The sequence below is a fragment of the Schistocerca piceifrons genome, chromosome 5, assembly GCF_021461385.2.
Source record: "Schistocerca piceifrons isolate TAMUIC-IGC-003096 chromosome 5, iqSchPice1.1, whole genome shotgun sequence".
Taxonomy (NCBI): Eukaryota; Metazoa; Arthropoda; class Insecta; order Orthoptera; family Acrididae; genus Schistocerca; species Schistocerca piceifrons.
The window spans coordinates 51,478,439-51,505,449 of record NC_060142.1 but is presented as its reverse complement, the minus strand read 5'-3'; the positions used below and the strand labels follow the sequence as shown (position 1 = coordinate 51,505,449).

The 27,011-nt window shown below is 45.0% G+C and overlaps 1 protein-coding gene across 1 annotated transcript; it reads right to left on the bottom strand.

Moving 5' to 3' along the window:
• Nucleotides 1–139: 139 nt before the first annotated feature.
• On the bottom strand, nt 140–27,011 carry LOC124799240 (lysozyme-like). The gene is made up of 4 exons (XM_047262785.1): nt 26,853–27,011; nt 15,170–15,261; nt 13,084–13,150; nt 140–273 (listed from the first exon to the last, which is right to left on the bottom strand). Exons 1-4 carry the CDS (start codon nt 26,983–26,985, stop codon nt 140–142), a joined length of 426 nt encoding a protein of 141 aa, XP_047118741.1. The 5' UTR covers nt 26,986–27,011.

Below are 27,011 nucleotides of genomic sequence, written 5' to 3'. Positions count from 1 at the left end.
CTGGTAGGTCGTTGCATTCGAGGTGTTCGATGGCGTTGCTTATAATCTATGGTGATGGTTGCCATAAGTTGAGTGCGTTCTTTTCCTTGTTGCCATCCCACGTGGTACCGGTTTGTATTGAGGTGGACGGCAGCGAGCGTCAGCAGTTTGAAAGATCTGGCAGAGGCTTGTCCTTGCAGCGGTTGATCCAGCCGTACCACGCGTTGAAGCCCTGCCGCGAGTAGATAAGGTGCGCACATTCGCAGTCGTCGTCGATGTCGTCGTCCAGAAGGTCTGCGGGCACAGCGAGACTGGTCATTAAACGAGACAGCAGTCTGGGTTACAGAGACAGGTGGCAAAGTCTGAGGCAATACTGGCCTTACGACTGGTTTTAGAAGTCGGATCGAAGAAAGGTAAGCCTGCGTTTGTAGTATTTGTGGATTTAGAGAAAGCTTGATAGTGCTGAGGAAGACAGGATCTGAAATTCCGGTGGTAGCAAGGATAAAATACGTGAAATGTTTTATATACAACCTTAACAGAAACCAAACTATAGTTTTAACGATCTAAGGGCATGGAGGGGAAGCAGTAGTTTAGAAAGAAATGAGTCAGGATTGAGGACTGTACCTGATATTAAGTCTGTACATTCAGCAAGCAGGAAAGGAAACGAAGATGAAATTTGGAAAGTGAATTAAAGAAATAAAAACTTTGAGATTTGCCGATGACTGTCAGACAAAAAACCTATAACCTATAATGACAAAGGAGTTTAAAGAGTGGTTGAACGAAATGAGTAAGTGGTTAACGCTAGTAGAATGTGGTAGAATTAAATTTGCCGATGTTGAGGAAATTAGAAAATGAGACAGTAAAAGCAGCAGACGAATATTCTAGTATATGATGACAGTAACTGTTCTCGAAAGAACAGATACTGTGAATGACCGTGCAGCTTTTCCCTGGAATAAATGGTGACTAACTGAAACCCTCAGCTGTCGACAGGTGGTGTTGATATACCTCGATGTGGACAGCTGAAAATGTGTGCCCCGCCCGGGACTCGAATCCGGGATCTCCTGCTTACATGGCAGACGCTCTATCCATCATATATATAGTTAAAGGCTACCCAGCCATTGACCTTCGTCTGTGCAAATGCACACATTTTGCCCAAACTCTTACGGGAATCGCCAAAGCGTGCGCGAGTAATGAGTGGATGGACAAATGTCTATAAGGTACATTACATATGTAGAATTGTGGATAGTTGGAAATGTGAGTCTCACGGGAAGCGTGCAAGGGATAAGTCCCTGCAGTCGCGGTATTCATCTGTGTCCTCGGTGGCTCAGATGGACAGCCGGCACGGTAGCTCAGCGTGTTCGGTCAGAGGGTTAGCAGCCCTCTGTAATAAAAAAAACTGAGTTAATGGATCAACAACGAACTTAAACGGATGTCTAACGACGTCCGCCCTGAGCAGATGAAGCGAACAAAATGAGATTTAAAAAAAAGAAAAAAAAGGATGGATAGAGCGTCTGCCATGTAAGCAGGAGATCCCGGGTTCGAGTCCCGGTCGGGGCACACATTTTGAGCTGTCCACATCGAGGTATATCAATAACACCTGTCGGCAGCTCAGGGTTTCACTTAGTCATCGAATATTCTAGTATTATTGCAGAAATGCAATTTATAACCTAAAAAAATAGAGAGGTTACAAAATGCAAACACGTTACAGCAAGGAATTTAAGTTTTAGGAAGTCTCTTACTGAAGTGAAAAGTGGACGATAAATAGTTCAGACAAGAAGAAACTGGAAGATTTCAAGTGTGATGCGACAGAAGAATGCTGAATAGATGGCTGAATTTATTGATTCAGTGATGAGGCGGTGCTGGAACGAACTGGAGGATAAAGATTTATGGTGAACTATGAAAGGATGGGTTCGATTGATAGACATCTTCAAAGGTCAAGGAATCTCCAGTTCTGGAATGGAGGGAAGTGTGAAGAGGGAGTAGGAGGAGAAGGAGGAGGAGGAGGAGGTAAGAACTGTAGAGGGACACGAGGACTTTAATATGGTAAACATTTTCAAATACAGTTTCCTCACATTAATGTGACTATTTGCTATGTGCTATGTCAACGTGCAATGGCCACTCACAGACTGAAGGTGGCAGCACCAGTAGTTTAAGGCAGATAAAGCGCTCGGGGGGCGCGGAAAACAGTGCAGTCGTTTTAATGCGTTAACGCAGCGAATTAACTGATCTCTAGAAGGTAATGATTATTGGCTTTCGGACCAAGGGTGGAAATATTTCCCAGACGGCTAAGTCGGTACATTTGAGCGCCGCCGTGGTTAAATATGCCGTGCATAACAAAATGGTGGTCTCCAAAACTGGCACGGAGGCAACTGTGGTGCATCACTGGCAATAGGTGACAGGTGAACGACAGCTGCGGAGATGTGTACAGGTGAATAGATGTGCAACTGTTGAGCAGCTACCTGCCCAGATGAACCAATGGGCTACCAGCAGTCTCCTCAGCGAACGTTCAGCGAACGTTGCTACGTAAGGGCCTCCGCAGCAGGCACGTGATTCATGCTGACTGCTGTTCATCGGTAACGAAGGGTGGAACTTTTACGCCAGTACCGCAAGTGGACGTCCACTGGCTACAGGTGGCCTTTCCAGATGAATCACGTTTTGTGCTCCATCGGACAGGTGGCTGCTGGCGTTACGGCGTGAAATGTCTGGAAGCGAACACCGTGCAACCGGGAAGGAGCGGTATGGTCTGGGGAATATTTTCGTGGCATTGATTGGATGATCTCGTCATTCTGGAAGGCACATTGGATCAATACTTCTACGCATCTATCCTTTGGGAACGTGTCCACTCCTACAGGGTGTCCAGAAAAGGGCTCCCTGATTTCAAAATTAAATATCTCGAAAACAAAGATCGATAGAGGAATGCAGTAAACGGTACGTTTATTGTGAAAGCTGTAAGAAGTTTATACAGCAGTTTGAAATAATAGTTACAAAAGCTGCTAACAGATGGCACTGTACGCTTTACAGCTCATATCAGCATGCATAAGTGAAATAATCGTATGAACACAATCTTTGCAAACAATCACATCACAATGTTTTCAAAATGTTCACCATTGGCACTACAGAGGTGGCGCAAACGAAGAATGAAATTCGCCATCACATTTCGTAGTGTCTCAACCGAAATGGATTCACATGACACAGAGATCGCCGATTCAAGCTCGTCCAGCGTGGCGGGATGCTTCGGGTAGACCATGCCTTTCCTTGTGCCAAACAAAAAAAGTCACAGGGAGTCAAATCCGGCGAATATGGAGGCCAATCCATGCCTGCACCAGTAAATTTGGGATATTACAAAGCAATGACTCGACTCCCGAAGTATTCCTCAAGAAAGCGAAACACTTGTTCGGTCCGATGTGGTCGGTCTCCATCTTGCATAAACCATTCAGTACCTGGTCGATCCTGTAACGCTTGCTGTATGGCGACAAATTGTTCCAAAATTGCAACGTAACGTCCACCAGTGAACGTTTCTCAAATGAAAAAAGGGCCAATAATGCCTCTGCTCCATACTGCAGCCCACACAGTAACTTTAGGAGAATACAGGGGTTTCGCTTCACACAAATATGGCTTTTCGGAACCCCAAAATCGCCAGTTCTGCTTATTCACGTATCCATTCAGGTGGAAGTGTGCTTCATCTGTAAACTAGATGCAGCCAACATCAAATCCTTCACTATCAATCATTGTGAGCATCTGATTAGCAAACGCAACCCTTTGTTGCACAGCTCGTACTGGTATGGCCTGGCGCGTTTGAATTTTGAGTGGAAAGATGTGTGGACTCTCAGTATTTTCTGCGTGCTGGAACGCTTCAAACCAGTCTCAGATGCAATTCTAAGGACGGATGACACTGGATTTCGCTGAATAATTCCAGAAACTGTGGCGATATTTTCAGGCGTAACTTCGGTTTGCTTGCGGCCAACATGCCCCACTAGATCATCAGTTTCGCTGCCTGTTAGTTGAAATATTGCGAAGAGCGTACGAATGGTTTTCGCATCGGGTCCTTTCGGAACATTAAATCGTGCTTGAAAACTTCGCCTTGTTGCCGTAGGACTCTCTTCTAACCTGTGGTACTCTAGCACCAGAAAAACGCGTTGTTCAATGGAGTACATGGTTTTAATCTCTTCCTTCGGTACGCTAACCCCCTTTCACGTTTCAATAGTGGAACTGGTCGCTCTGGGCTTCGGATCACTATTTATACTAGGCATTACGTATGGCGATTACAGCGCCATCTGTTAACAGCTTTTGTAACTATTATTTCAAACTGCTGTATAAACTTCTTACAGCTTTCACAATAAACATACCGTTTACTGCATTCCTCTATCATCTTTGTTTTCGAGATATTTAATTTTGAAATCAGGGAGTCCTTTTCTGGACACCATGTATATGCAGTTCGATTTTCCTCGCCACGACGGCATCAACCAGGAAGACAATGCTGCTTGTTACAGCTCACAGTGCACGTACGTAGTTCGAAGAGGACTAGGATGAATTTGCCGTACTATCAAACTATCCGGATTTAAACCCAATCGAGAATGTATGTGATTACCTCAATCTGACTTCCTGCACGTTTCGAGCTGCAAAAGGTGGCGGTTAAAGGCTTCTGATAGCTGGTCACAGTGTGACCAAACAGTAAATGTGGGTTGCGATAGTTACTCACAAGGGAAGCTCCCCATCGCACCCCCCCTTAGATTTAGTTATAAGTTGACACAATGGATAGGCCTTGAAAAACTGAACACAAATCAATCGAGAAAACAGGAAGACGTTGTGTGGAACTATGAAAAAAATAAGAAAATATACAAACTGAGTAGTCCATGCACAAGATAAGCAACATCAAGGACAGTGTGAGCTCAGGAGCGACGTGGTCCCGTGGTTAGCGTGCGCAGCTGCGGAACGAGAAGTTCTTGGTTCATGTCTTCCCTCGAGAGAAAAGTATTTTCTTTATTTTCACAAAGTTATGATCTGTCCGTTCGTTCATTGACGCCTTGTTCACTGTAACAAATTTAGTGTGTGTTTTGCGACCGCACCGCAAAACCGTGCGATTACTAGGGGAAAGGACGTGTCTCTCCAATAGGAACCGAAAACATTTGATCGCTAGGTCATGGGTCAACCGATTCCTCCACAGGAAAACACGTCTGATATATTCTATACGACAATTGTGACGGCATGTGCGTCACGTGACTGGAATATGTTGTCGACACACCTAACTTGTACACTTGGCGAATGGGTAAAAAGATTCTTCTACCTTGCCCGATTTAGGTTTTCTTGTGGATGTGGTAATCACTCCCAAAAAAGTGATGAAAACATTAGTGTCACATAAACTGCAACAAATGAATGCAACAGTTCTCTCTGTGCTCTGTCAAAACATATGTTTTTAACGTTTTCAAATTTTCCGTGTATAGACCGTCAAATCCTGCATATGTCCAAGCAAATCTGAACATATCCTGGGATTTTGGAGAGCGAAGTTCATTATATAAAAAATTAAATGTTGTGACTTGGCAAGACAGCCAAGTCACAATGAGAGGAAGCCGAAAGGCACGCGTTAAGCTCACGCAGATTGACGTGAGGTCTGGAACAGTTAAGGGAATTAATAGTAGCAAATAAAGTACGTAGTTGATATAATACCTAACTTTAATCCACAATTGTAGAACATCTCTCGTTACTGTACAAGCTTCACAATATTAATTATCAAATGCTATGGTGCCTTGCTAGGTCTTAGCAAATGACGTAGCTGAAGGCTATGCTAACTATCGTCTCGGCAAATGAGAGCGTAATTGTCAGTGATCCATCTCTGGCAAAGTCGGCTGTACAACTGGGGCGAGTGCCAGGACGTCTCTCTAGACCTGCCGTGTGGTTGGTTGGTTGTTTGAGGTTAAAGGGACCAAACAGCAAGGTCATCAGTCCCTTGTTTCAAATAGACTCCATTCTGCTAACGGGACATCTCAGTATAGTCAGAAAAATAAAACAGAAAAAGGGGAAACGTAAAAGGGCAGTCACGTTGTCATTAGTAAAAACAAATGAGGGAAGTTGGCAAGAGAACGAACCCAACACTATGCTGAAGCAGCATAGGCAAGACCACCTGTGACTTAAAAGGTACAACTGCTATAATGCAGAAAGTACGTATGGGAATAGAAAAACTAACCAAGCCTTAAAAAGAAGGGGTAAAAACAGAGTAAAAGGGAAAGAAAAGAGGATTCCGGTCAGGGAGGTGAATCGGGAATCTCTGAACACTGCCTACAGTGGGAGACACCCAAACACTCACCGCCCTGCCCCAACACCAGAGGGAGATTAAAAACTTTAAAACTGAGAATAAAAACCACTCTCCCGGAGGAAACCTAGAACCAGAGAGACCATCCGGGAATCGTCAGCCAACATCAAAGGTAAAGTGTGGGGGAGTCTGTACTTAGCACGCAGAGCCAAAAGAAGGGGGCATTCAACCAAAATGTGGGCCACTGACTGGAAGGCTCCACAACCACATAGCGGGGGTTGCTCATCACGCAAAAGGAAACCATGGGTCAGCCTGGTATGGCCAATGCGGAGACGACACAGTGTGGTCGAGTCCTTGCAGGAGAGGCGAAAGGAAGAACGCCATGGGCCTGGATTCACCTTAATGGCACGAAGTTTATTAGACAGTGGAGCAGCCTCCCAAGAATTGGCCCATGACTGTGCAAAGTGGGATTTGATGTGAAGCCGTAAATCCGCTGTAGGAGGGGTTACAGAAAACGGGGGGTAAGTAACTGCTCCCCCAGCCAAACTATCAGCGAGCTCATTACCCGGGATACCCACATGGCCCGGGACCCATAGGAAGTCAATGGAACAAGCAGCACGGTGAAGATCAGCGAGATGGTCATGGATGGCAGAGACCAAGAGATGGCGCGAAAAACACCGGTCAATAGCAAGAAGGCCACTCATCGAGTCCGTACATAACAAAACGCGGTTGTGTTGGGATTGTTTAATAAAGGTAAGGGCCCGGGAAATTGCCAACAATTCCGCAGTAAACACCCCACATGAGGGTGGCAGTAGATGATTTTCCGTTCCAACAAAGGACGTGAAGGCATACCCAACATGATCAGCAGATTTAGAGCCATCAGTGTAAAAAACAACAGCATCCCGAAACTCCCATAAAATTTGGCGGAAAAAGGAACGGAACACCACCGGGGGGATGGAATCTTTCGGACCGCGGCGGAGATCCATCCGAATTCGAGGCCGAGGAACTAACCAAGGAGGGGTGGAGGGGAGGGAGCGAGGAAGACAGGACAAAGAAGGAAGCCGAAAATCACGGTTAAGAGACGCAAGGCGCAGCCCAACCGGTAAACCCGCCCGAGGGCGGGAGTCAGGCGGGCGACGTCCATGGTCTGGGAATAGGATAGAATAGGAAGGATGAGCGGGAGAAGAACGGATAGTAAGGGCATAAGACACCAGAAGCTGGGACCGCCGAACAGAAAGGGGGGGGGGGGATCCCAGCTTCAACCAGGAGACTATCAACAGGGCTAGTAGGGAAGGCACCGGTGGCCAAACGGATACCACGATGGTGGACTGGATCCAGCACGTGCAGCGTGGAAGGAGCAGCTGAACCATAAACTTGACAACCATAGTCCAAACGTGACAGAACTAGAGCACGATAAAGACGGAGGAGGAGGGAACGGTCCGCACCCCAAGAGGAGTGGGCAAGGAAGCGAAGGACATTGAGTTTACGGAAACATCCTACCTTCAGGAGTCTGATATGGGGCAGCCAAGTGAGCTTGTTGTCGAAAAGAAGACCTAGGAAACGAAACTGTGGAACCACAGGCAATCTTTGTGCAGCGAGATAGAGCTCTAGATCAGGGTGGACCGTAGTACGGCGACAGAAGTGGACCACCCGCGATTTTAAAGGAGAGAATTGAAACCCGTGGGAGAGGGTCCATGCAGAGGCACGCCGTATAGCCACCTGGAGCTGCCGTTCTGCAGATGGCATCGAGGAGGAACTAACCCAAATGCAGAAATCATCCACATACAGGGCAGGGGCGACCAAGGGACCGACAGAGGCCACAAGTCCATCGATAGCAATGAGGAAAAGAAGGACACTCAAGACAGAACCCTGTGGGATGCCCGTCTCCTGGGTCCGTGGAGAACTAAAAGCAGTACCAACTCGAACTCTGAATGACCGATGGATCAGGAACTGGCGGATAAAAATCGGGAGTGGGCCCCGAAGACCCCACTGATGAAGGGTTAGTAAGATGTGATGGCGCCAGGCCGTGTCATAGGCCTTGCGAAGGTCAAAAAACACTGCAACCAAATGGCGGCGCTGGGAAAAAGCCTGCCGAACTGCGGATTCCAAGCGAAGCAAATGATCGATTGGAGATCGTCCCTCTCGAAAGCCACACTGGTAAGGGGGCAATAGATCCCGAGATTCGAGGACCCAAGTGAGCCGACGGGCTACCAGCCGTTCAAGTAACTTACAACCAACATTGGTCAAACTAATTGGCCGATAGCTGTCAACAGATAGGGGGTTCTGACCAGGCTTAAGGACAGGAACCACAATGCTATCCCTCCACTGAGAAGGGAAGTCACCCTGGAGCCAGATACGGTTAAACACCCGAAGAAGATGGTGCCGTTGTGGAGCACTGAGATGTTGAAGCAGCTGGTTATGAATGGAATCTGGGCCAGGGGCCGTATCATGAGAAGAAGATAGAGCAGAAAGAAATTCCCATTCAGTGAAAGGTTCGTTGTAAGATTCTGACTCACAAGTGGTGAAACATAAGGTGACAGCTTCAGCCTGCTGTTTTTGATGAAGGAAAGCAGCTGGATAGGAGGCCGACGCTGATGCCACTGCAAAATGGGTCGCAAGATGTTCTGCGAGAACTAATGGGTCCGTACAAATGCCATCTGGGAGGTGAAGGCCTGGGAGGGTGAACTGCCGATGGCAACCTTTGAGAGAGCGAAGTGTAGCCCATACCCGTGACAGAGGGACAGTGGAACCAAGGGAAGAAACGAATCGTTCCCAACATATCCGCTTGCTCTGTTTGATTAAATAACGGGCTTTAGCGCGAAGGCGTTTAAAGGTAGAAAGGCTGGCTACAGATGGGTGCCTCTTAAAGTGTTGCAAAGCTCGACGGCGATCACGGATGGCAATGGCAATGGCCATACTCCACCACGGGACTTGCCGACGACGAAATTGTCCAGATGAGCGCGGGACAGCAAGGTTAGCAGCGCGAACAATCGCGTCAGACACGTCACGGAGGACGTCATCAATACAACCCGACAAAGAGGGAGAAAACTCGACCTGTGCAGTATATAGAGGCCAATCGGCGCGGTGGAAAGACCAACGAGGTAACCTGTCCATCGGGGAGCGGGAAGGGAACGTGATAATCAACGGGAAATGGTCACTATCACAAAGGTCGTCGTGTGGCGACCAGTGTAATGAAGGGAGGAGAGAGGGAGAAGAAAGAGAAAGATCAATGGCAGAAAAGGTACCATGACCAGCACTGAAATGAGTAGGGGAGCCATCATTAAGAAGGCACAGGTCGTGGTCTGCAATAAATTGGTCTATAAGAAGACCTCGTCTAGATGGAAAGGCACTGCCCCACAAAGGATGATGAGCATTAAAATCCCCAAGGAGGAGGAAGGGAGGAGGAAGTTGCTGAAGAAGGGTGGTTAAGGCAGCAGGTGTAAGAGTCCTGTCAGGAGGGAGATAAAGATTGCATACTGTGACTGCAAAGTCTAAGTGGACCCTAACAGCAACCGCTTCCAATGTAGTTTGGAGAGGAATCCACGTGCTAGCAATGCCTGTACGGACCAACGTACAAACGCCACCAGAAGCCCGCAAGGGTCCGACCCGATTTCGACAGAAAACACGGAACCCACGGAGGGTCGGTGAGTGAGCATCAGGAAAATGAGATTCCTGGAGAACCACACAAGCTGCTGAGTAGGACGAAAGAAGGGATTTCAATTCCGGAAGGTGACGATAGTAGCCATTACAATTCCATTGGAGAACCACAGAACGATGGTTTAAATGAGGGCTGAACACGCTAAATCCAGTCATACCGCCGGGTCCCCACCCGTCACCGACAAGGAGGGGGCGACATCCATAAACGACAGGTCTTCTTTTCAGGCTGAGATCGAGGAGGGCTGTGTGGCATAATGGAGCCAGCTGCAGCAAGATCAGGAACAGAAAGAGACCGGGCGACCTGGGGGCCGATAGACCGCGGCTCTCGCGGTCGCCGCGCTGCAGCAGACCTTTGACCTGGAAGGTGCCGGGAAGGGGCATCCCGGGAGAGGCGCCCTTGACCGGCAAACGCCGAAGGAGTGGGACACTTCTCCGGCTGGGGAGGGGGAGCAGCGCCCAGAAGAGAAGGTGTGGGAGCCGCAGGGGAGGGGGGAAGGAGAGGGGTCCGGGATGGGGGTAAGGAAGGGGGAGGAAGGGATGAAGATGTAACCAAGGCGTAACTAGATGTCATGGACACAGGGTGCAATCGTGCATATTTCTTACGGGCCTCTGTGTAGCTTAAACGATCAAGAGACTTATACTCCTATATCTTTTTTTCTTTCTTATAGACTGGGCAATCTGCTGAACGTGGAGAATGACTACCATGACAATTTACACATACAGGAGGGGGAACACAGGGACTCCCCTCATGGAGTGGACGTCCACAGTCACCACAGAGAGGGTCCTGGGAACAGCGAGAAGACATGTGGCCAAAACGCAAGCACTTAAAACACCTCATAGGAGGGGGGATGTACGGCTTCACATCACAGCGATAGACCATAATCTTAACTTTCTCAGGAAGGTTATCCCCTTCAAAGGCCAGGATAAAGGCACCAGTATCAATACGATTATCTTTAGGACCCTTCTGAACACGCTGAACAAAGTGAACACCCCGCCGTCCGAGATTGTCCCGAAGTTCCTCATCAGTTTGAAGGATGAGGTCTCTGTGAAAAATCACACCTTGTACCATATTTAGAGACTGGTGAGGGGTAATGGACACGGGAATTGTGCCAAGATGGGTACAGGCACGAAGGGCCGCAGATTGGGCAGCCGAAGCAGTTTTTATCAGCAACGAACCCGACCGCATCTTGCTCAAGGAGTCCACTTCGCCGAACTTGTCTTCAAAGAATAAAGGTTTGACACTGGTGAAAGTATCTCCATCAGCCCTGGTGCAAACTAGATAACGGGGGAAAGGTTTTGCCCCTAGATGACGGGCCTCACCCTCCTCCCAGGGGGTAGCCACGGAAGGGAAGGCCGAAGGCGCAAGAGAAGCAGCACTTGAGGAATCAGTACCACGCAGAGAGACGGCCGCAGAAGAGCGGCCAGAGTTTTGGACCCGTATGCGTTTCATCTGCATAGCGTCCGCCCTGATACCACCCACTTCGATCAGGGGCTCTCCTCACGGGCGCCACCCAGCCACAGCAAGGGCCGTCTGGCACGGCGGCCATTGCCGGGAGTTCCGATGCTCCAGGATGACGAGCAACCACTCCAAGGCATGCATGAGGAGGTCACAGCTCAGGTATCAGAAGTGTGATCCCTGTGTGTTCAGGGGGTTCAACCAAAAGGGTACATAGCGACCCCACCACACGGGCTGGCTACCGTGCTGGCTATGCACCCTAGCATCAGACAACGACGTAAAAGAAAAGGTGGAATGTACTAGGAGGGCACACGTCGGAGACACTAGGTAAGGTGCTCTTCCCCAAATGGCTCACACTACGGAAGAGAAATTTTGGAATGGAGGTCAAACCCCAGAGGGGGACCAAGAAATGCCAAAAGGAGGAGATGATTACGCAACAAAGCCGGAGTGTAAAACCAACAGAACCAGGAGGATAGCGGGGGCCAACATAAGCAAGGACACCAATAGAGGGAGAGGAGAGGGCGAGGGGAAAGGGGTATGGGAAAGGAGGGGAAGGGAAAGGAAATGCAGCCCAGGAGAGAAAGAAGGCTGCAATGGCTCGGGGCCCCGTGCTCGCCACGCACGTATCCACAAAAGAGTTGTGGACCCCCTGGGGGGACCTGCCGTGTGGTGGCGCTCGGTCTGCAATCACTGACAGTGGCGACACGCGGGTCCGGCGTATACTAATGGACCGCGGCCGATTTAAGGGCTACCACCTAGCAAGTGTGGTGTCTGGCGGTGACACCACATTAAACTATTCACTCGAGGGAAGACTTGAAGCAAGGACCTCTCGTTCCACAGTTACTCACGCTAACCACTGGACCACGGCGCTTCTGAACTCACATTATCCTTGATGTTGCCTATCATGAGCATGGACTATTCAGTTTGCACATTTTGCTTATTTTTTTCATAGTTCCACACAACTTCTTCCTGTTTTCTCGAATGATCTGTGTTCAGTTTTTCAAGGCCTATCCACTGTGCCAACTTATAACTAAATCTGAGGGGGATGCGATGGGGAGGTTCCCTTGTCAGAGTTGGAGAGGATTGTACAGTTTCGACGAGCGTGGAGAGCTGAATCAAACCAGTCTTCTAAATGAAAACAACGTATTTCAGCTAGCAGAGGAAACAGGGGCCGTGTGGAACACTAAGTTCAACAGTTCTTGCATCAGAAGTGGTAGTTTGTGTTCGTGACCGAGTCATGCACAAGAAATATCAATCTTGTCGGTAACAGTCCTGCTAGGAACCTGTAGACCCATTACATAGCTTGAAGGTTGCTGCAACCTAACAATTATCTATCAGGAGTTGTACCGTTCTCCGTGTATAGAAAAGTGATTGCAAGTAAGGAGAAGTGTTAGTAAAACTTGATTGTGTCGTATACTTTCATGTGTTTCTGCACTCTTAAGAGGCATCCTGTACCACAATTCAAGATAACACTTTCAACCTTGTTTAATTCTGAAGTCTGGCAAACGTTCCACATTTTTTTACATTATATAATCTGACGAGCGCTTTGACTAACCCATGTATGTCCATTTTGAAGGGGTGTACTATAATCATAAGCATTTGAAAATGGCTTCACATTCGGATCTGCGCAGTAATAAAAGCAAAATAAGAAGCTGTTTCAGTCTGTCCAATGACAGTGTTACACAATGTTATTCAGCTAATCTACGAGAGTCAACGGACGTTAAACACACGCGTAAGTTTTTACCTTTGCAAGCAACGTGACAGTCTCCCTCAGTACCGTTCCAGCTATCGCACCAGTAGCGGTTGTTGATCTGTGGACAAAACGGAAGTTACATATTTCAAAATAATGAATAGTAAAATGGTAATTGGAACTGAGAATAATGTGACACCGTTAGGAAATATGGTAAACTTACGGAAAATAAGTTAATCATGATCATCCTTCACCAAGTAACACGTTGCAATCACAGCGGATGTTTCAGTGTATTATAGATTACCCCAAATGCTGTGGAGGATCGTTATTGCCGTTGTATGACATTCCTGCATGGCTATCTAAGTGGGTGCAGTCAACGTATTTCTGCTCTTGCGTCCCAGGCTGCTGTACGTGAGAGCAATTTCTGAGTGATAAACTAAGGCAATTTCCAGTTACGCTGCGATCCAAGAATGTATTGACAGTACGATTTTAGTAATTAGGCATATACGATAATGTTCGAAGCTGAAGAAATGCATTAATTTTCTGCCACGGTTGGGACTTTAGCCCGGGTATCACAGCTGCAGGGACTACCCTAGTCCAATACCCTCCCTAACACTTCGAGTCACGTGTTCAGCTCCTAGTACTAAAATACGTATTTGCATTCGGCTGTACGGCCATTCTGACGTAAGTATGACCTAATAACGTTGACACGTTTCCAAAACCAAATTGGACAAAACACGTAATTTATCTTTTCAGCGCTTTCCAACAGGGTTCCTTACATCGTAGGACGAAGTCCTCCTTGATCACAGTTAATAAACTATTCAAAGTCTGTTTTCATTTTCAGACACTAAATCAAATGGCTCTGAGCACTATGCGACTTAACCTCTGAGGTCATCAGTCGCCTAGAACTTAGAACTAATTAAACCTAACTAACCTAAGGACATCACACACATCCATGCCCGAGGCAGGATTCGAACCTGCGACCGTAGCGGTCACGCGGTTCCAGACTGAAGCGCCTTTAACCGCACGGCCACACCGGCCGGCTTTTCAGACACTTCTGCTAAGTTTATGTAAATGGTGACTTCTTCCTAATCCCTACATTTATTTCCTTAATGCTTCAATATTCACGGTACGTAGCGTCACCACTCTTTTTTGGTACTTATTAGTTAAATCCCAAATCGCTTGTGAAATCTATTCAGATAAACGACTGTGTTTCTTCGAAAATACAACAGATTTGACGGTGGCTTCAGGAAGTGGGTCCAAGCGTAACATGGTCATTGAGATGGTTCCTGCAATTTGAGTTCGGGACTCTAGGGAATACTCTGTGTAAACAGTTTAACCATATTTAACCTACAAATATTTAAATGCCCTCATCCATCAAGAATATTATTTCTTGTTCGTAAAAAGTATTCCCCCTGTGCGGTAAGTAGTATGCTTGAGGTGTCCTTTTCTGCTTCCACACTGTAACAGTGTTTTGGCCTCAATAACTTTGCAAACTGTAGGACGCCAAATAAGTTGTTCGTACTTCGGTTGAACTGGTTTGACCTGCATCTAAAGAAGACAACCGTTACCGGGAAAATAATCACTCCATGTGTACTAGCATAAACCTGTAATTCTTTACATATTTGAAGGAACCTAGTATTCTAATGCCTCTGAGCACTATGCGACTTAACTACTGAGATCATCAGTCCCCTAGAACTTGGAACTACTTAAACCTAACTAACCTAAGGACATCACACACATCCATGCCCGAGGCAGTATTCGAACCTGCGACCGTAGCGGTCGCTCGGTTCCAGACTGTAGCGCCTAGAACCGCACGGCCACTCCGGCCGGCCTAGTATTCTGAAATCAGTATCCTAAAAATGGAATTTTATTGGCATAATTTCATGAAAACAAATATTATGCTTACTTTGGAACGCTAGTCTGCGGCGCTCCAGATTTTTTTCGTGGAGTGAGTGGGGAGGCAAGTTTGGAGGGTAAAAAATATTTTTATTTACCATATCGACCAAACACCAATTTTTTTTCAATGTAATGTTTAATTCTACAGTGACAGATGCGTCGGTTTGGTGTCAATACTTCTGCTGTCCTGCTCCACCTCGGCAAAGCCCACACGAGAGTAGCCCACATTCCGCCATCTTACCTGGAAAAGTCCGAAGTCCTGGCTGCCATTGCTGTTGAGGGTACCCAGTGCTGACGTGTTGCGGGCACTCTCGTTCTCCACCAGGCACACCCCTGCAAACAAACGCTTTTATCAGAGAAAACAACGTTAAAACCACCTGCCTCCTGTACTCTGCCTTTTCCCTATACTGCCAGCAGCCTCAGAGCCAAATAAATGTTGATATGGACTGACAGTGGTCAGTATTCGTTAGCTCAATATTTAAACTGTTTTGATAATACATTAAATAAACCAAACAGTCAGTTTAACTGAGTGGGCATACTGCCACAGGGGAACACAGTGACCGTCTTCTAATCTTTTTTAAATAATATATATTTCTGGAGAGCACCCGTGTTCTAGGGGCAGCGTGTGACTACTAAACAAAAATGGTTCAAATGGCTCTGAGCACTATGGGACTCAGCATCTTAGGTCATAAGTCCCCTAGAACTTAGAACTACTTAAACCTAACTAACCTAAGAACATCACACACACCCATGCCCGAGGCAGGATTCGAACCTGCGACCGTAGCAGTCCCGCGGTTCCGGACTGCAGCGCCAGAACCACTAGACCGCCGCGGCCGGCCTACTAATCAAAAAGTTCCCGGTCCGGAGCTCTAACCCCGTCATCGCTTAAACTTTGAATAAAAATCACTTCCGGCATATTAAGTACTCCTCACTCTGCCATCGGCATAGAGGGCGGAAGAGCGGACAGAGGTTCAGCGCACTCTTGCCCTTGGGGTGGGAGACTGCACAAAGAGACGGAAGAACCAGCAATGATCAGTGAGACGAGGATGCTGAAGGCAATGGACACCACTGCATTAAAGGCACGTAATGTGTATCCACAGGACATGTATCAATTTAAAAAGTGTCAACCTCCCTATTGGAGAAATATTCCGGACTAGTCACCAAACGGATCTCCGGGAGGGGGGATTTTGCCAAGGGGCAGCTGACAATGAGGAAAAGATTGAATAGCCAGCGATATAATAACACTCTACAAGTCGGGGGTGGGGGTGGGGTTGGAATGTCAGAACTTTGGACGTGGTAGGGAATCTAGAAAATCTCAGAGGGGAAATGCAAAGTCTCAGTCTAGATATTGGGGGGTGGGGTGTGAAATGGAAAGAAGACATGGTTTTCTGGTCAGATGAGTATAGGGTTGTATTAACAGCAGCAGAAAATGGAATAACGGGAGTAGGATTACTTATTAATAAGAAGGTAGGGTAGAGAGGATTACTATGAATGGTTCAGTGATAGGGTTGTTATCAGAATCGACATCAAACCAACACTGGCTACAATAGTTCAGTAGATATGCCGACGTCGCAAGCAGGAGGTAAGAGAGAGAGAGAGAGAGAGAGAGAGAGAGAGAGAGAGAGAGAGAGAGAATACGAGGATATTGAAGGGGTAATACAGCATGTATAGGGAGATAGCCTATTAGTCGTGGGTATGGGTGACTGGAATGCAGTCGCAATGGAAGGAGTAGAAGAAAGGATTAAGAGGGAATATGGACGTGGCAGTAGGAATGGGGGAGAGGAGTAATAATAATTGAGTCCTGTGATAAATTTCAGCTAGTAATAGCTAATACCTTGTTCAAGGACCATAAGAGAAGGTGGTTCACTTTGAAAAGGCCAGAAGCTATTGGAAGATTTCAGTTAGAAATGTCAGGCAGAGATTTCTAAATCAGGTATTGGATCCTAAGGTGTACCCGAGAGCAGATACAAATTCAGATCACAATTTAGTAATGAAGATTAGGCTGACATTTAAGAGACTACTCAGGAATTGTGCAAAGAAGTGGAATACGGAAACGCTAAGGAAAGAAGATACACGCTTGAAGTTCTGAGGCTATAGATACTGTGATAGCTCAGTAGGAGATTCAGTTAAAAGGAATGGACATCTCTAAAAAGACGCCTGAAAGTAAAACATAGGAAATGGGAAGATAACGGCGAAGAAATCATGGATAACAGAAGAAATACTTCGGCTGATCAACGAAAGAAGGAAGCACAAAAATTTTGAGAGAAATTCAGGAATACGGAAATACAAGTCGCTGAGGAATGACATAAGAAATGCAGGGAAGCTAAGGCTATATGGTTCCAACAAAATGTTAAGAAATCGGGAAAGAAGTGATTGTTAGAAGGACTGGCTCAGCATATAGGGAACTCAAAATTAAAATTAAAGCAAAGGCGTTAGCATTAAGAGTGCAATGGTAATTCCATTGTTAAATACAGAGGAGAGGGCGGATAAATGGAAAGACGACATTGCTTCCATGAGGAGGACGATTTGTCGACGTAATAGAAGAAACAGGAGTCGATAGGGCTGAGACAGGGGATCCAGTATTAGGATTTTAAAGACGTTTGGAGGAGCTACGACAAGGCAGAAGGGATAGAAAATATTCATCGTAATTTTTTTAAAATCACTGGGGGAAGTGGCAAGAAAACAATTCACATTGGTATGTAGACTTTGAGACTGGCGATATACCATCAGACTTTCGGGAAACTCGTCCACACAATTCCGAGATGACAAGAGCCGACAGGTGCGAGAATTATCGCACAATCACCTTAACAACTCATGCACCCAACTTGCTGAAAAGATAATAAACAGAAGAACGGAAAAGAAAATATACGGTCTGTTATACGATCAATTTGGCTTTACCAGACAACATAGAGGTAGTTCTGACGTTGCGGTTGAGAATGGAAGCAAGACTGAAGAAAAATCAAGACACGTTCATACGATTTTTCGACCAGGAAAAACATTCGACAATGTGAAATCTACAAGATGTTCGGAATCTTGAGAAAAGCAAGGATAAGCTAAGGGGAAAGACAGGTAATGTATAACGTGTACAAGAGCCAAGAGGGAACAGTAAGAGCGGCGGGACCAAGAACGAAATGCTGAGTTTAAGAAGGGCGTAAGACAGATGTAGTCTTTCGCCCCTGCTGTTAAGTCTATTCATCGAAGAGGCGGTGACAAACAGGAGAAAGAGTCAAGTGCAGGTTTAAAATTCAGGGTGAAAGAATATCAATGATATTCGTTATGACATTGCTATCCTCGGTGAAAGTGAAGAATTGCAGGATCTATTGAATGAAATGGATATGCCAATTGGTACAAAATTTGGATTGAGAGTAAATCTAAGAAACACTAAAGTAATGAGAAATAACAGAAATGATAACAACGAGAGATTTAACAACAGAATTGGTGATCGGGAAGTAAACGAAGTCAAGAAAGGCAGCAAAATAAAAAGACGGACGGAGGAAGGAAGACATAATAAGCGGACTAGTACTGGCAAAAAGGGCATTCATGGCCAAGAGAAATCTAGTATGAAACATAGGCCATAATTTGAGGAACAAATTTCTGAGAACGTACGAATCGGGCACAGCATTGTATGTTAGTGGTGCATGGACTGTGGAAAATACAGAGGAGAATGTAAGTGTTATAGATGTGGTGCAACAAAACTTTGAAAATTAGGTGTATTGATAAGGTAAGGTATATTGAGATTCTCTGTAGAATCCGTGATAAAGGGAGTGTATGGAGAACACTGGCAAGCAGAGACAGGATGGTAGGTCATCTTTTAGGGCATCAGGGAGTGGAAACTGTAGAGGGTTAAAACCTCAGAGGACGACAGAGTGGAACACATCCAGCAAATATTTGAAGACGTAGGGTGCAAGTGCTAATCTCCAAATCATGGCACAAGAGAGGAACCCGTGGCGGGTCTTGTCAAATTAGTCAGGAGAATAAGTCTCTTAATTACTAACAGCTTCTGGTTATACTAGTGGTATTATTGGTTGGGACTCTTTACCACGAGACCGACTGATTATTTGAGCACGCTACGTAGTAGCTCGTAAACAGACTCGACCCTCTTCTGTTTACGAGTTTCCATCTAACGTGTTCAAATAAGCCGACTGTCTTTGTAATGCGAACAAACGTAAAGATATCGCTTGTATCAAAATACAAGGAAGAACTGTTTCTACATAACGGATAGGCCGAAGTCCGTCACTATAGGCCACCTAACAAATGTGGATAAAATAACATCTTGCCAGCTACTTAGAAATATCCATGAATATAAGAAGTGCTAAATTAAAATGCTCTAAATTCCGTTAGCCATTAAATTTCATTGTCTCCGCAAAATTGCTGCCAATTTGTATAAAGGCGAAAACTAATAGTTGTAAATCAGTTTCAGTGCACATGCAAAAGTTAATAATTTAGCTGTTAGGATAAATGTGAAACTTTACCAAACAAATTATTGCTGGAGAACTAGATAAAAATAAAGTAAATAACCTGAAAATCAGTCACTAAATGCTCTTTGAATTTTCAGCTCACAAAGGTTTGTGATTAAAGGTAGATTTTTGTAACGTTCTGCAAAATCTGTTATTGTGTAAATTTTTTCCGTAGTGTTACTGCAACTCCAACTTCTGCAATAGCGATTCGAAAGTCTGATTTGGACACCTCTGTACCAGCCGTTTGACAGTTGTTATTGTCGTCGTCGTCGTCGTCGTCGTCTTCAGTCCAGAGACTGATTTGATGCAGCTCTCCATGCTACCCTATCCTGTGCAAGCTTCTTCATCTCCCAGTACTTACTGCAACCTGCATCCTTCTGAATCTGCTTAGTGTGTTCATCTCTTTGTCTCCCTCCACGAATTTTATCCTCCACGCTGCCCTCCAATGCTAAATTTGTGATCCCTTGATGCCTCAGAACATGTCCTACCAACCGGTCCCTCCTTGTCAAGTTGAGCCACAAACTCCTCTTCTCCCCAATTCTATTCAATACCTCCTCATTAGTTACATGATCTACCCACCTTGTCTTCAGCATTCTTCTGTAGCACCACATTTCGAAAGCTTGTATTCTCTTCTTGTTCAAACTATTTACCACCGATGTTTCACTTTCATACATGGCTACACTCCATGCAAATACTTTCAGAAACGCCTTCCTGACACTTAAATCTATACTCGATGTTAAATTTCTCTTCTTCAGAAACGATTTCCTTGCCATGGCCGGTCTACGTTTTATATCCTCTCTACTTCGAACATCACCAGTTATTTTGCTCCCCAAATAGCAAAACTCCTTCACTACTTTAAGTGTCTCATTTCCTAATCTAATTCCCTCAGCATCACCCGATTTAATTCGACTGCAGTCCATTATCCTCGTTTTCCTTTTCTTGATGTTCATCTTATATCCTCCTTTCAAGACACTGTCCATTCTGTTCAGGTCCTCTTCCAAATCCTTTGCTGTCTCTGACAGAATTACAATGTCATCGGCGAACCTCAAAGTTTTTATTTCTTCTCCATGAATCTTAAAACCTACTTAGAATTTTTCTTTTGTTTCCTTTACTGCTTCCTCAATATACAGATTGAACAACATTGGGTTAAGGCTATAACCCTCTCTCACTCCCTTCCCAACCACTGCTTCCCTTTCATGTCCCTCGACTCTTATAACTGCCATCTGCTTTCGATACAAATTGCAAATAGTCTTTCGCTCCCTGTATTTTATCCCTGCCACCTTTAGAATTTGAAAGAGTATTCCAGTCAACATTGTCAAAAGCTTTCTCTAAGTCTACAAATGCTAGAAACGTAGGTTTGCCTTTCCTTAATCTTTCTTCTAAGATAAGTGGTAAGGTCATTATTGCTTCGCGTGTTGCAACATTTCTACGGAATCCGAACTGATCTTCCCCGAGGTCGGCCTCTACCAGTTTTTCCATTCGTCAGTAAAGAATTCGTATTAGTATTTTGCAGCTGTGACTTATTAAACTGATAGTTCGGTAATTTTTACATCTGTCAACACCTGCTTTCTTTGGGATTAGAATTATTATATTCTTCTTGAAGTGTGAGGGTATTTCACCTGTCTCATACATCTTGCTCACCAGATGGTAGAGTTTTGTCAGGACTGGCTCTCCCAAGGTCGTCAGTATTTCTAATGGAACGTTGTCTACTCCCGGGGCTTTGTTTCGACTCAGGTCTTCCAGTGCTCTTGGATTCCGTTTGACAGAGTACGCTTTATTTCTGTGGAAATAGTATCCACTCATTTCAAGTCCTGCAGTACCCTCCTTCAAATGATGTATTTCTCAGGTATTGCTCCAACGTGCCTGTACACAACACCATGGTCAGGTAAAGATCCCTGATTCTCATCCAAAACTCTGATGCTATTAGTGGAAAGAATTTATCTATGCCGCCTTCAGAGCAAGAACAGAGCTGTTGGGTGGATGAGGAACAGTTCAATGACGTTTAGCGAGCTGCTCTCAGGTGCGTAGACTCGGGTACAGTTGGGTTGCGAGGCGTTTGTGATCCGTCTACGACCTCGACTGAAAGTGTCTGCACGTTCCAACATTGCGGGAGTCAGAGCTGTGTGCGGCGGTCGGGCACGGTGGAGACCTGACAGGTTTGCGATGACAGACGCATCGCCCAACGACTCACCGTGCTTTTGTTCACTGCTAGGTGTACGTAGAAATTCCGCAAGCGCCTATCAACATCTACGATGCTCTGGTTTTCCTCCAGAAGAAACTCCACGACTACTCTGCTTTGACCGCACCTCCGTTACAGGCTCCATTTTGAAGGCTACGTATAGCACCATCACCTATCTGAACTTCATGAAGCTACAGGGGCTGAACCGGGCATGTTCCACGAGTCTCTCAAATTCTAGTTTTGTCAGCCGAAATCGGCTGAGAAAAATGTGTTGCATTACTTACTAAATGCTCCTCATTGTTCTGGAGTGTACCCTTGCACGAAAGTAAACTATAGTTAATAACCAGTTCAGACAAGAAGGAAACAGAAGCTTTTGAAGCAGGGTGCTAAAGAATAATAATGACGATTGGGTGGCTAGATTTAGTAACTAATGGGGGAATTTTGATTATGATGACTATGATTTGAGGTGAGGGGCGCTCAACATGATCAGCGCCCTGACGAAAAGTCAGCATGTCAGTGTCATGGGTGGGGACGAAGTCTGTCCCCAGATGCGGAGCTGTTCATAATGCATTAAAGTCTGCCTCCCTTCCCCACCAGTTTAGGGATAAGGCCTGACAGTTCACAAAATTTCACCACTCTTGTAACACTGAAGTCAGTATCGGCGAGGATGTTCGGCAGATATCCATAGAGCTTGAGGGCTGCCCTAATACTATATAGAACACATTTTGTCAAAATATGCTGAACTGAAAGTGGGACACCACAAACTTCACAGATTGGTGGATCCTCTTGCCAGAGGAGGAAGCAATGTGTTGAAGGGCTAGCTCAGTCTGGTAAGCAGAATCTCCTTCCAGTGATGAGGCTGACGAAGTGCGCATGCCTGTGTGGTCGACTTGAACGACCAGTCACCTGAAACTATTCAGTCTCCTACTAACGCATGATGCGTCTGACAAAACGAGATGGTGTGCAACGGGGGTGGGGGGACACCACCATCGTGACATGCTTCCTTGGCTGCTTTGTCGGCCGTGTTTCCCGTGTCCCGATTTGACCAGGTACTCAACATAAGGTCACCTCCTTGGCAGGGCGTCAGGAGAATTTTCAGTAATTGGGTAAAACTAAGTCATTGCCCAACTTTGCCTAAAATAAGAGATCGGTTGAAAGAATGAAAGACGCATCGAGGACTCGTCAATATGGTAATGGAAGGAAGTGTGGGGATAAAAAATGTAAACTTAGATCAAACCTTGAGTACAGAAAGCAGGTTCAAATGGTTGTCAGGTACAGGGATTACATGGAGATCGAGGGTTTTGCACAGGACGCACTAGGCAGGAGAACGGCATTAAATTAATCTTCAGCCTGAAGACAAGAACAACATGCCACGTCATAGCATTGCATTCATTTCATCCACGTTCATTTCATTTCACTGAATTTAATTCAGTTTGTGTTGGACTTCCACATCTCTTTAGGCGAATCATAGTGTAATACCTCAATTCGTCTTCGCACTACGACGTCCATGTAGTCGCACATTACTAAAACTATGTAACTTAAATGTTTTGTAGGGAATTTAGTACTCTGACAAAACGATTTGTGACTAACCACTGAAACTGAACAGTCGTAGAATAAAGCTATCACTATTCGATGTAAGAATGATTAGATTTTCGATTAGCGAATGTAGAGTAAATAACTTCACAAAAACTGTTTAAAGATGTTTAACTCATTTAAGTTATGCAGAGGCATCTGACGTTGTACATTCGCAATGAACATTTAGTTAAATAAAAATGAATGTTTAATATACCATGTTTTATACCTGATCACAAAATATAAGAATTTCTGCTAGCCCCATAAAGGTTCCAAATCCCATGAAAATAATTCTGAAATTAGCTATTAAAAATAAATTTTCAGGAACATTTATATGGCGGTAGGAGAAATTTTGTTGTGTGTAGTCCTATTTAAAACATGCTATATTAAAAATTAATTTTATTTATTAATTATCTTCTCGTTTTCAGCAATCTGTATGTGAAATTTGTATTGGATTTTAAACATTGATGAGATAAGATTCATGTGTTACATTTAGAGTTATTTTAGTGTCTTACCCCAATTGTGTCTGAAATGGAATAGTGTTATACTACCAAAATGAAGCGTTCTTTTCCTAAAAATTACTAAGCAAGCAAAATTAATTTTACATAATTTTTTTACAGTATTTTTACTTCCATTCTAGGTTTATACCCACAGCTTCAGCCTAGCATGTGTATTCCATATTTATTGCTCAAATCCCCGCCCCCCCCACCCCCCCAACACCCCCCCCCCACACACACACCACTAGCCCCCCCCACCCCCCCCCCACACACACACGCACTCCCCTCCCCCCACACACACACGCACACACACTCCCCCCCCCACACACACACACACACGCACACACGCACACACACACCCCCACACACACACGCGCACACACGCACACACACGCACACACACTCCCCCCCCCCACACACACTCCCCCCCCCCCCACACACATTCCCCCCCCCCCCCCACACACACACACAACCCTTAAACAGACAAGAAATAGTTAATGATGGGTTGTTTTACAGTTCTGAGCTATGTTTAAAATTTTAGGTACCTAGCTCGTCCATAAATTACTCTAAAACGAATGGCACAATTTATAGTGAACTGAGACACTAGAGGGCAATCTAATAAAAACTTGGTAATATTACTTAGCCAAAAAACAAACTACAAAATATTTGCCCTGCAATTTAGAACATAAGACGAATTTTTTACGCATACTGTCTTATTTTCCTCGTTAGATGGCAGAACTAAGTTCCTCTGCGGCCTAACGGTAAACACACAATGGTTTGAGCAGCAGAAGGAGCGAATTCAGACATGTACTGTCAAATTGATGTCCCTTAACGAAGGGATACTCAAATTGAAGCATCATTCTTGTTGCTTTTGCGCCATTACTCTTTAGCATTTTCCACTTGATGGAAGGACAGGTCTGCAACAAAAAAGATTCGTTCATTACAAATTGGTTCACCGTTTCGACGAAACTTTTCACAGCCTAAGGGCACAATTTAAAATCGAGGAACAGCAGCACACTCCACGATCAACCGATCCTTCATAATGTTAGCAGCATCTTTTGTCAAGGTGGTATGGTCACATATGGGTAACATTTTCATCTTCGGTAAATGCTGTGAGCTCATAGCATTAATGACGGGACAGTCCTACTGGTTTTAAAAACATACCTTTTTCCTAAGTCAGCTTTTCTTTATTTTTTGAAGCGACTGAAACAACCAAATGGAAAAAGTCTGCAGGCGCGTCAGCTATATCAGTGCGGCTTCTCTTGTTCAGCACTTGTAAATGGGCCGTACTGGTATTTTTTTAATCAAATGACGTCTTGTTTCAAAGAGGTTAATAAAATGTATATTTCTAACACCTTAGTATATTCACAATTTATGTATTCACTTGAATATGACTTGTGCTAGCATTAAACACAAGGTTTTTGAAGTTTAATAGCTTTAGCTACATTGCAGATTTTTATATAAATTAACAGTTTTTTTTAGTTGGAAGTAAATTCACTGAATACCAGTATCAGTTACAAAGCGATTTAGAATAAATTGCTGTATGGTGTGGCAGGTGGCAGTTGACGCTAAATAACGAAAAGTGTGAGGTGATCCACATGAGTTCCAAAAGAAATCCGTTCGAATTCGATTACTCGATAAATAGTACAATTCTCAAGGCTGTCAATTCAACTAAGTACCTGGGTGTTAAAATTACGAACAACTTCAGTTGGAAATACCACATAGATAATAGTGTGGGGAAGACGAGCCAAAGGTTGCGTTTCATTGGCAGGACACTTAGAAGATGCAACAAGTCCAATAAAGAGACAGCTTACACTACACTCGTTCGTCCTCTGTTAGAATATTGCTGCGCGGTGTGGGATCCTAACCAGGTGGGATTGACGGAGGACATCTAAAGGGTGCGAAAAAGGGCAGCTCGTTTTGTATTATCACGTAATAGGGGAGAGACTGTGGCAGATATGATACGCAAGTTGGGATGGAAGTCATTAAAACAAAGACGTGTTTCGTCGCGGCGAGATCTATTTACGAAATTACAGTCACCAACTTTCTCTTCTGAATGCGAAAATATTTTGTTGAGCCCAGCCTACATAGGTAGGAATGATCATCAAAATAAAATAAGAGAAATCAGAGCTCGAACTGAAAGGTTTAGGTGTTCGTTTTTCCCGCGCGCTGTTCGGGAGTGGAATGGTAGAGAGATAGTATGATTGTGGTTCGATGAACCCTCTGCCAAACACTTAAATGTGAATTGCAGAGTAATCATGTAGATGTAGAATACGAATAAATTCGCTTCAGGTATTGTAGTACCTATTGGTGACATGAAAATTTGTGAAGGTCACCAAATCAGACCCAGATCTGTCTCTTATCGCGAGTGGTCGTGTTAACCATCTGTACTCACCATAGCAGAAGCCAAGTTACTCGCATTCAGCGTATTTCGGTCGGAGTAATTTCCGGCAACGTGTTCATCCAGACAGGCAAGTAAAAATTACTTTTAAATTTAAATGTATTTGGTGGCCCGTCTGTCTCTTCCCGCTAGTTTGGACAAATCACAGGTAATTCTCTTTTAGTAAGTGCTGAAGTGACGAACAGAAAGCATACAGGACAATTTTAATGTTCGGTGATTTCATCACTTGCTTTTTAAGCGTATATTGCCACTTAAGTATTTTTTCGCAGAAAGAATTACCATTCGTTAGTTTACTTTGAATGGTAAACGAGCCGAGTATTCTCCCAGGTGAGTGTGGGAAAACAGCCTGAATATCTCTCAGACTGGCCAACGGAATCTACAGGCAGGCAAACTACAGACCTGTTTCATTTGCATTTGAAAAGGAAGAATGAATAATTCAATCAATATACACAACTAAAACCGATTGTAAAGACTTTCCATTTGATTGATTCGACAGAGTGGTTTCACTTAAAAGAGACAATGACTAATGGCTGTTTCTTGACCATCTATTGTAAACTGTGTTTTGCGGAATCGGTTGCACACAGCTCATGACTGTCATTGAGAACTGGAAAAGCGCCGCAAAGCATGCCTTATTGTGGAGTACATTTGGAAAGTGTGGCTGTTACTCCGCCCCCTTCCTCTTTCCAGATCTGCCTATCACAAAGTTCTCAGAAACTGGATCGTCGCTAAACCAAACATTTACCAAACTGAACAACAGTACCAGAATCTGTTACAGTTTCATGTCCCACATGTTAGACTGCAGCCGGGACGAGACTCACAGTCCGGCAGCTGGTCCTCGGGGAAGTCCCTCTGCAGCAGCTCGTGGTACAGCTCGCACCTCGTGAAGACGACGGCCCGGCCACAAGACGTCAGCGTCATGAGCGCCAGCAAGCTGCAGTACAAGACCCTCATCTCTGCTAGCAGTGCTCGGCCGTTTA

Coding starts and splice junctions, on each gene's coding strand:
- LOC124799240 (XM_047262785.1), bottom strand. CDS start 26,985: ATGAGGGTCTTGTACTGCAGCTTGCTGGCGCTCATGACGCTGACGTCT. Junction 15,262..26,852: donor CGAGGACCAGCTGCCGGACT/GTGAGTCTCGTC, acceptor GTTTGTTTGCAG/GGGTGTGCCTGGTGGAGAAC. Junction 274..13,083: donor CTGTCACGTTGCTTGCAAAG/GTAAAAACTTAC, acceptor CTGTGCCCGCAG/ACCTTCTGGACGACGACATC.